This window comes from Rutilus rutilus, assembly GCF_951802725.1.
Source record: "Rutilus rutilus genome assembly, chromosome: 15".
Classification (NCBI taxonomy): Eukaryota; Metazoa; Chordata; class Actinopteri; order Cypriniformes; family Leuciscidae; genus Rutilus; species Rutilus rutilus.
The window spans coordinates 353,282-364,284 of record NC_140220.1 but is presented as its reverse complement, the minus strand read 5'-3'; the positions used below and the strand labels follow the sequence as shown (position 1 = coordinate 364,284).

The 11,003-nt window shown below is 44.7% G+C and overlaps 1 protein-coding gene across 8 annotated transcripts in view; it reads right to left on the bottom strand.

The window, feature by feature from the left end:
• Positions 1 to 1,840: 1,840 nt before the first annotated feature.
• Positions 1,841 to 11,003, bottom strand: part of plcb4b (phospholipase C, beta 4b) — a 90,398-nt gene continuing 81,235 nt past the window's right edge. For 5 of the 8 annotated variants that reach the window (XM_084433312.1, XM_084433314.1, XM_084433311.1 and 2 more), the window contains 5 exons: positions 9,384 to 9,485; positions 9,229 to 9,286; positions 6,812 to 6,898; positions 6,576 to 6,612; positions 1,841 to 2,074 (listed from right to left, as the gene is read on the bottom strand). In XM_084433312.1, the coding sequence (XP_084289438.1) occupies positions 1,986 to 2,074; positions 6,576 to 6,612; positions 6,812 to 6,898; positions 9,229 to 9,286; positions 9,384 to 9,485 (373 nt within the window). In that variant the 3' untranslated portion in view covers positions 1,841 to 1,985. Of the gene's footprint in view, positions 2,075 to 3,858; positions 3,884 to 6,042; positions 6,150 to 6,575; positions 6,613 to 6,811; positions 6,899 to 9,228; positions 9,287 to 9,383; positions 9,486 to 11,003 lie in introns of those variants that run through there. The other 3 variants (XM_084433318.1, XM_084433316.1, XM_084433317.1) reach the window with 3 other exon arrangements.

The window sequence follows — 11,003 nt, the reverse complement described above, 5'->3', positions numbered from 1 at the left end:
AACGGGTGAAATTCAGAGCGACAGTTCTGCAAAAATAATCTGCTTTTCCCGCAAACTATAATTTAGAGCAAAAGTCTACAAGGAAGTCGCACAACAGAAAACATTCATCTAGTGCAAAAAGCTTCTAAGAAATCAAATGTAGTCTTAAACTACCCGCTATAATATATGTATCTTTATATAAATAACCCCTTATTTTGGCATTTATCATAGTAAAATAATTTAAAGGTCCTACATGACATTTAGTGGCACATTTGTAAGCGATGGAGTTTTAAAGCACTTTGCTTTCACACGAGATATGTGGTCACCGCCAAACACTTGAAAACATGATGCAAAGGAAAAGAAGAAAAGGGAACGAAACCAATAAATGGAAAACCCACGACAACCAATATACATATGATTCCCAAATCCCTTAAGTGCTCGGCAAATACGAGCCGGAATAAACAGTACAATCAATCACCGCTCTTTAAAACAAGTACTGATAGATCACACTTCCTGAAAGTGAGAGAACACAAACACAAGTGGAACCAAAGTTCAGCGTCGTGTCCGAGGAAAGTAAAGAGTTTGTGTTGATGATGCGTCCAAATCCACATGGATCAGAACCTGCCGCTACAAGATTGAGGTTGGATCCGTCGCGTACCGAACAGCGAAAGCAAACTCCTTGAGCACCATCTACATCTCAAAGCCTGTTTAAAAAGTGTCACCGCTAAAACAAAACAACATTTGGGTTAAAATGACGTGTGCGTCTTAAAAACGGACGATAAAAGCTCGGGACAGCAGAAGAACTTGTGTGGATTCCAGACTCTACATTCTTACTGTACTGAGGAAAGCTAGTGCTCTGCTACATAGTCAAAGGTCCTCGACATCCTATCACATATAAAGTGCTCAGGACATTAAACTAGCGCATCGTTCACAGGTATTGTGCTGACGACATTAACTAAACCGTCTGTTAATCAGACTCGTCCCCTGGCCTGGCTCTGCTACGGGTGAGATACGGGTTGAAAACTTCACTTTTGAGTCGTCGACCCATCATGGCTGCAGCTCTGCTGATGACGGACGGGCCGCAGTGGACTGTAGAAAAACACGTGTGTGACGGGTCTGTCCCACCAGCGCCATCTTCACCGTGAGGCGGAGCTACGGCACAAGCTGTGGGTGGAGTTAGCTGCTGTGGGCGGGGTCAGAGCTGAGGTAGGGAGAGAGGGCGGGGTTAGAGCTGAGGTACGGAGAGTGGGTGGGGTCAGAGCTGAGGTACGGAGAGTGGGCGGGGTCAGAGCTGAGGTAGGGAGAGTGGGCGGGGTCAGAGCTGAGGTACGTAGAGTGGGCGGGGTTAGAGCTGAGGTAGGGAGAGTGGGCGGGGTCAGAGCTGAGGTAGGGAGAGTGGGCGGGGTTAGAGCTGAGGTAGGGAGAGTGGGCGGGGTCAGAGCTGAGGTAGGGAGAGTGGGCGGGGTCAGAGCTGAGGTACGGAGAGTGGGCGGGGTCAGAGCTGAGGTAGGGAGAGTGGGCGGGTTAGAGCTGAGGTACGTAGAGTGGGCGGGGTTAGAGCTGAGGTAGGGAGAGTGGGCGGGGTTAGAGCTGAGGTACGTAGAGTGGGTGGGGTTAGAGCTGAGGTAGGGAGAGTGGGCGGGGTCAGAGCTGAGGTAGGGAGAGTGGGCGGGGTCAGAGCTGAGGTAGTGAGAGAGGGCGGGGTCAGAGCTGAGGTAGGGAGAGTGGGCGGGGTTAGAGCTGAGGTACGGAGAGTGGGCGGGGTCAGAGCTGAGGTAGGGAAAGTGGGCGGGGTTAGAGCTGAGGTAGGGAGAGTGGGCGGGGTCAGAGCTGAGGTAGGGAGAGTGGGCGGGGCTATAGATCTACAGATGGCAGGGACTCTCGGGGTGTAAGACAGAAGACGGAGCCCGTGGGACAGACGGATGAAGACGGAGCCCGAGGGACAGACGGATGTCTTCAGCACTCATGATTCGTGTGGGAGATTGTGAGGGTTTCCTCTGGTCTTCTCAGTGGACTGACGGAGCGTTTACACCACTGTGGCTGGTCTGCGGTCCATGTCCTCCTCCAGCTTCACCATCTTCTGCATGTCTTTGGCCTGGAGAATCACAGCAGACACGCCATCAGATTCACATCCATCCATCCATCCATCCATCCATCCATCCATCCGCCCATCCATCCATCCATCCGCCCATCCATCCATCCATCCGCCCATCCATCCATCCATCCGCCCATCCATCCGCCCATCCATCCGTCCATCCATCCATCCGCCCATCCATCCATCCGCCCATCCATCCATCCATCCGCCCTTCCATCCATCCATCCATCCATCCATCCATCCGCCCATCCATCCATCCGCCCATCCATCCATCCATCATCCCATCCATCCATCCATCCGCCCATCCATCCATCCATCCATCCATCCATCCATCCATCCATCCATCCATCCGCCCATCCATCCATCCATCCATCCATCCATCCATCCATCCATCCATCCGCCCATCCATCCATCCATCCATCCATCCGCCCATCCATCCATCTGCCCATACATCCATCCATCCGCCCATACATCCATCCATCCATCCGCCCATACATCCATCCGCCCATCCATGATCCCATCCATCCATCCATCATCCCATCCATCCATCCGCCCATCCATCCATCCATCCATCCATCCATCCATCCATCCATCCGACCCATCCATCCATCCATCCATCCATCCATCCATCCATCCATCTGCCCATCCATCCATCTGCCCATCCATCCGCCCATACATCCATACATCCATCCGCCCATACATCCATCCATCCATCCGCCCATCCATCCATTCATTCATCCGCTCATCCATCCATCTGCCCATACATCCATCCATACATCCATCCATCCATCCGCCCATACATCCATCCATCCATCCGCCCATCCATCCATTCATCCATCCGCCCATACATCCATCCATCCATCCATTCACCCATCCATCCATCCGCCCATCCATCCATCTGCCCATACATCCATCCATACATCCATCCATACATCCGCCCATACATCCATCCATCCATCCGCCCATCCATCCATCCATCCATCCATCCGCCCATCCATCCATCCATCCATTCACCCATCCATCCATCCGCCCATCCATCCATCTGCCCATACATCCATCCATACATCCATCCATCCATCCGCCCATACATCCATCCATCCATCCGCCCATCCATCCATCCATCCGCCCATCCATCATCCATCCGCCCATCCATCCATCCATCCGCCCATCCATCCATCCATCCATCCGCCCATCCATCCATCCATCCATCCGCCCATCCATCCATCCATCCATCCATCCATCCATCCGCCCATCCATCCATCCATCCATCCGCCCATACATCCATCCATACATCCATCCATCCATCCATCCATCCATCCATCCGCCCATACATCCATCCATACATCCATCCATCCATCCATCCGCCCATCCATCCATCCATCCATCCATCCGCCCATCCATCCATCCATCCATCCATCCATCCGCCCATACATCCATCCATACATCCATCCATCCATTCACCCATCCATCCATCCACCCATCCATCCATCCATCCATCCATTCACCCATCCATCCATCCGCCCATACATCCATCCATACATCCATCCATCCATCCATCCATCCATCCACCCATCCGCCCATCCATCCATCCATCCATTCACCCATCCATCCATCCGCCCATCCATCCATCTGCCCATACATCCATCCATACATCCATCCATCCATCCGCCCATCCATCCGCCCATCCATCCATCCATCCGCCCATCCATCATCCATCCATCCGCCCATCCATCCATCCATCCGCCCATCCATCCATCCATCCATCCATCCATCCATCCATTCACCCATTCATTCATCCAGATCTGTTGTCTAGAATAAAAAAAAAAGGTAACACTTTACAATAAGGTTTAACATTTGTTAACATTGGTTAGAAAAATGCTTGTACAGCATTTATTAATCTTAGTTCATGTTAATTTCAACATTTACTAATGAATTATTAAAATCAAAAGTTATATCTGTTAGTTTCATTCAATGGACATGAACTAATGTTAACAATGATTATTAAATACTACTGTAACAAAAGTCTTGTTTACTGTTAGGTAATACTAGTTGTATGCAGGGACGTGGGAACTATATTGTGAGAGGGGGGCGGGATTCTTGGGGGGGGTGTGATTTTTTAGTGTAGTCCTATAGTAGGCTGTGTTATGTATCCTGATTGACTTTATGATTAGTTAAATCTGTTTTGCACGTGCATCGCCACAGAGTTAACCATTTCAGACAGTACCGGACAGCCTCTGTCTCGTTCACTTCACGTCTGTGGGCGTTACGCACAGCTCAGTGTGGCTGCTCCAATTTACCTTCAATGAAATCTGTGTCAAAACACATCAAAAGAGGCAATGCATTTACGCAGAGCAGGGCCATAAACGCGCAGAAAACGTGGCCGTGTGTGTCTGGAGTTCAGCCAGCTCCACGGAGCACTCCTTCAGTCTATCCACGGAGCGCTCTAAAGTCGGACAGAGGCTGGTCACTTCCTCGGAGCAGGGCGTGAGCTCAGGGCCTTGCTGAGCTTGGTTCATCTGGTCGTGCGTAAAAACATCGGTTCTGAGAAGCAGTGTTGTGCAGTGTTGGGAGTAACGCGTTACAAAAGTAATGCATTACAGTAACATATTACTTTTTGCTGTAACGCAGTAGTGTAAGGCATTACTAATCAATTTTCAGTAATATTTTACTCGGTACATGTTCAGTAACGCTTGCGTTACAACACACTTTTAGCCCAAAATTTAATTGTAAAAAAAAGTGCTAGTAAGTTATTACCTGTTCGTGGTCAGTCAATAGCCGCGTGTGGTGTCCAAGTTTGTAAATAAAGACTAAATGACAGCTCTGCACTCGCGCTGGCCAGTGGAAAAGCAGCTAATGGGAGAATATGGTAGAAGAAGAGTGTACATTCGCGAGATGGACGTATGCGCATTAGCCTACTCTGTTTGTTCTGTGTTTTCTTTCTAACCAGTTAGGCTATGTTTAGGTGGTGTTTTTCATCATGTTTTCATCACACAATCATGTTTTTGATGCAGTGGTGACGCGTACGTAAATGGGTGGCGGTGGCGCTGGCGCTGGCAATAAAAGTGCCTAAAAGCTGTCACAAAGAACCGGCAAAAGTTATGATTATGAATATGTCAAATATAGCAAGGAGACATTTTAATTGTTTATTAATAAACAAGTGTTTTCTGTGTCGTTTGCTGAAAAAGTTGTTAGGACCAGCCTAGTCTGATTACACCGGTGTGATCGTACGTGCGAAAGGCTTAAAAACAAGAAATTTTATGACACAAAATTTTGAAATGTAGGCTTAAATCAAACACATTTTAATTCAGATTCTGTATTTATATATATTTAAAAAAACAACGGAAAACAAAAACAAAGAAAAAAACAGCTGGCTGACCCCTAGAGGGGTGGGGAAAAGGGGCTGTTATTATCCAGCTGTTTTATAAAAAGAAACACTTAAAGTTAACACTATACAATGAGGTCCCATTGGTTAATGCATTAGCTATCATTAACTAACAATTAGCAATACATTTGTTACAGTATTTATTAATCTTTGTTACTATAAGTGAATAAAAATACAACTGTTAATTGTTAGTTCTTGTTAACTAATGTTAACAAAGTGTTTTAAAGTGTTACCTACAACTATTTGAAAAACTTTCGTCCATCAAATCATTGGATGTGATGGAATAAGTTCCACCACTAACTGAATCATCTGATGACTCGTTCCCTCACCGAATCAATCTAACGACTCTTGATTCACTCACTGAACTGCAGGCCATTCCTTTCATCATGTCCAATTTAAAATGAGAGCTAAATTACTCAAATATTCATTCTTGGAATCAGAATCAGTATTGTTATGTCCTTCATGATTCTGTCACCGACTCGATGATGCTGAACGCTCTGATTCTCTGCTCATCGTGGAGTGAATACTGGATGCTGTAGGGAACACTTTCAAACGCTTGTGTTCAGTAACAGCGAGTGACTCACGGTGTGAAATGACTCATGTGGACAGTGATGAGTATCGTTTCATAACACAGGAACAATGGTGTGATGACAGCAAATCATACTGAGACTTTCAACAGGCTCATCTGAAGTGCTGCAATGACATGATTAGTATACATAACTAATCTACTGACTAGCTCTTTTTTATATAGTGTATACTGAGTCCCGTCTGTGAGAGCAGCATGGGCTTGATTTGATTTGGAGCTCGACGTCCAATCGGCTGCCAGTTGCCTGGCTTCTCTATAATGACTGGCCGAGCTGTCAAATGGGCGGGACCTTACAACAAATGGCCAATTACTTAATGTTTTAACTTTTCATTTTTATACAATAAAAAAAAAAAGACTCCAGTAAATGTATATTGATTTAATAGTGCTGGAAAATAAGGCAGAAAGAGTGAGGAAGAACATGATGTTTTGCGGTGTGTTCTCTGTTTAGTATGTTTAAGAAGCAGTAACCCTCAGTAAGGCAGACACGAGACTGACGAGAAACTGAAGACAGAGGAAAGCGATGGTGAGCCTACCTGCAGTCTGACTGTTTGCATGATGGGATTTCAAAAGCTGTTCAAAGAAAAGGCAAATCATATTTAAGGCATGGCTTCAGATGTCACACGTACAAAATATGAAAAATGGAGGACAAAATGCAAATCATATGAAATCAAGAGAAGGGTGACCATTCATTCATTTCCGCTAACTGTTGAAAATCTAGCAGGTTTAGCTAGTAAACCCGTCCCGTGTCAGTGACGGCTGAAGGTTTTACCTGCTCGTTGAACTTCTCGAGTTTCTCCAGCTGCTCACGCTGGTTCTTCTGCAGCTGCTCCAGCTCCTTCGCCTGCTTCATGGCCAACTGAGACCGAGACACGGAAGAGCATGTCAACATCACGTCAACACGTCAATGTCACGCCAACGTCACGGCAACGTCACGCCAAAGTCACTTCAACAACACGTCAATGTCACGCCAACGTCACTTCAAAAACACGTCAACATCACGTCAATGTCACGCCAACGTCACTTCAACAACACGTCAACATCACGTCAATGTCACTTCAACAACACGTCAACGTCACTTCAACAACACGTCAACATCACGTCAATGTCAATGTCACGCCAACGTCACGTCAACATCATGTCAACGTCACTTCAACAACACGTCAACATCACGTCAATGTCACTTCAACAACACGTCAACATCATGTCAATGTCACGCCAACGTAACGTCAATGTCACATCAATGTCACGCCAACATCATGTCAATGTCACGCCAACGTCAACACGTCAATGTCACGCCATTGTCACATCAACGTCACTTCAACAACACGTCAACATCATGTCAATGTCACGCCAACGTCACTTCAACAACACGTCAACATCACGTCAATGTCACGCCAACGTCACTTCAACAACACGTCAACATCACGTCAATGTCACGCCAACGTCACTTCAACAACACGTCAACGTCACTTCAACAACACGTCAACATCACGTCAATGTCAATGTCACGCCAACGTCACGTCAACATCATGTCAACGTCACTTCAACAACACGTCAACATCACGTCAATGTCACTTCAACAACACGTCAACATCACGTCAATGTCACGCCAACGTCACTTCAACAACACGTCAACGTCACTTCAACAACACGTCAACATCACGTCAATGTCAATGTCACGCCAACGTCACGTCAACATCATGTCAACGTCACTTCAACAACACGTCAACATCACGTCAATGTCACTTCAACAACACGTCAACATCACGTCAATGTCACGCCAACGTAACGTCAATGTCATGCCAACGTCACTTCAACAACACGTCAACATCATGTCAATGTCACGCCAACGTAACGTCAATGTCACGCCAATGTCACATCAATGTCACGCCAACATCATGTCAATGTCACGCCGACGTCAACACGTCAATGTCACGCCATTGTCACATCAACGTCACTTCAACAACACGTCAACATCACGCCAACGTCACGACAATGTCACGTCAACATCATGTCAACGTCACGCCAACGTCACGTCAATGTCACCAACATCACATCAACGTCACGTCAACATCACGCCAACATCATGTCAATTTCACGTCAACATCACGCCAACATCATGTCAATGTCACGCCAACGCCACGTCAACATCATGTCAGTGTCACGCCAACGTCACATCAATGTCACACCAACGTCACTTCAACACCATGTCAATGTCATGCCAACGTCAACATCATGTCAATGTCACGCCAACGTCAATAACACGTCAATGTCACGTCAACATCATGTCAATGTCACGCCAACGTCAATAACACGTCAATGTCACGTCAACATCATGTCAATGTCACGCCAACGTAACGTCAATGTCACGCCAATGTCACATCAATGTCACGTCAACATCACGCCAACATCATGTCAAAGTCAATGTCACACCAATGTCACGTCAACATCACGTCAAGCTTCACGCAAACATCAACAAGATATTATATACAAAACAAAAAAATCAACAAAACAAGAAGCATGACTGTGTGGAAGCTTGTTTCCGCCACAGAATAAAATAAAAAAAAAGGTAATCGCAACTTTTGATCTCAGAATTTTGACTTTTTTCCCCGCACTAGCAAGTTTGTATTTAACAATTCTGATTTTCTTTAGAACTGTGAGATATAAACTCACAAATTCAAGAAAATTGTTTTAGAATTTTTAGATAAAAAGTCACAATTTCCCATTTTATTGTTTATTTTGTGGTGGAAACAAGCTCCCATATGGCTGATAATCTATTACATAAGCCTGACTCTATTGTGTTGTATAGAGCTGCTGTACAGCTGAATCTGAGTTCGTCTAATATCTAATGAAGTTTGATCATTGATTCTGTTTATCACTGTAAAGCTGCTGTGAAACGATCTGTACTGTATAAAGCGCTGTAGAAATGAAGCTGACTCGACTTCTGAAATGCATCATTTTAATCTCAAGACTCTCAAAATGAAAATAAATAACATCACTGCAGAAAATCAGAACAATCTGAAGAAACAGGCTTCAAAAACGTTTCCATGTAACTGACGCCTGATTCTCTCATGTTTTCTCTCATGATAATAATCATACAGCACTAAAGCTGCATCCACTTCTCAAAACTCCATTTATAGCCCCAACCAAACAAAGAGAGTCCGACATTAAAGATCATCAACCAACCCGTTTTCTCTCCTCGAGGAACTTTTTGGTGTTGCTGCTGTTGAGCTCCCGAACTCTCCTGCACACACACACACACACACACACACACACACACACACACACAGGTCAGATCTGCGAGCGTCAGAGGTCCATCATGGTGTTCTGTGGACCCGCACCTCTCGCGCTCAGCCTTGTTCTTGATGCTCTTGTCCTGGCTGATGGCTTTGCTGTTCTCCATGGACGTCTTCGCCTGGTTTCCCTTCATCTCTTTGCTTTGCCTGTCAATCAAACAAAACATTTTCAAAACAAGATCACGGTTCACGTTATGAAACATCATCGAGAGCCAAGGCCTTTCTCATGGAGATCCTGCTGCCGAACAAACGGAGAACGGGTTCACGCCGAGGGGAATTATCAGCATAATTAGTAAAGACACTCGAGTTCAATAGAAACTCGCTCTCTAAAGACGCCCTCCTGAACTCAAAGAGACTCATGCAACATTAATGTCTGTTAATTATGGCAGTATCTCCATCATAAAGAGGATAATACGGGCCCTGATGAAAATATTCATGACGGTACGAGCGTGGCGTGTTAATCAGATGCGAGTCATTATCATACGGTTCACTATTCAGAACAGGGTGTGAATCTTTAGGTTGATTTGATTCACGATTCATAGGTTTTGTAAATTCAGAACATTTTGATCCGATTCATAATGAGACTCTATTCAATTTGATACTGTATTTTTAAGTTCGTAATTATGTAAATGCTTCTCCTAATGTGTGTCTCTCTCTCTCTCTCTCTTCTCTCTCTCTCTGTCTCTCTCTCTCTCTCTGTCTCTCTCTCTCTCTCTTGCTCTCTCTCTGTCTCTCTCTCTCTCTTGCTCTCTCTCTGTCTCTCTATCTGTCTGTCTCTCTCTCTTGCCCTTCTCTCTCTCTGTCTCTCTCTCTCGCTCTCTCTCTGTCTCTATCTGTCTCTGTCTCTGTCTCTCTCTCTCTCTCTCTCTCGCTCTCTCTCTGTCTCTATCTGTCTCTGTCTCTGTCTCTCTCTCTCTCTCTCTCTCGCTCTCTCTCTGTCTCTATCTGTCTCTGTCTCTCTCTCCACTGCCGTTCAAAAGTTTTGGATCGGTGAGATTTTTTATGTTTTTAAAAGAGTCTCTTCTGCTCTCCAAAGCTGCATTTATTTGTTTAAAAAAAAAAAAAAGTAATATTGTTAAATATTATGACAATTTAAAATAACTGCTTTCTATTTTAATACATTTTAAAATGTAATTTATTCCTGTGATCAAAGCTGATGTTCAGCATCATTACTCCAGTCTTCAGTGTCACATGATCCTTCAGAAATCACTCTAATATGATGATTTGATGATCAAGAAACATTTATGATTATTATCAGGGTTGAAAACAGTGTACAATTATTTTTCAGTATTCTTTGGTGAATATAAAGGTCAAAAGAACAGAATTTATTTGAAATATAATCTTTTGTAACATTAGAAATGTTTTTACTGTCACTTTTTATCAATTTAATTCATCCTTGATGAATAAAAGTATTGATTTACTTTATTTCTTTCCCCCCAAAAATAAAATAATAATTCTAAAGGACCCCAAACTTTTGAACGGTAGTGTTTAATGTTACAAAATGTTCTATTTGAGATAAATGCTGTTCTTCTGAACTTTCTATTCTATTTTTATACTATTATATAATAAAATAGTAACTGTTTTCAACACTGATAATAATCATAAATGTTTCTTGATCATCAAATCCTCATATTAGAGTGATGTGTGAAGGATCATGTGACACTG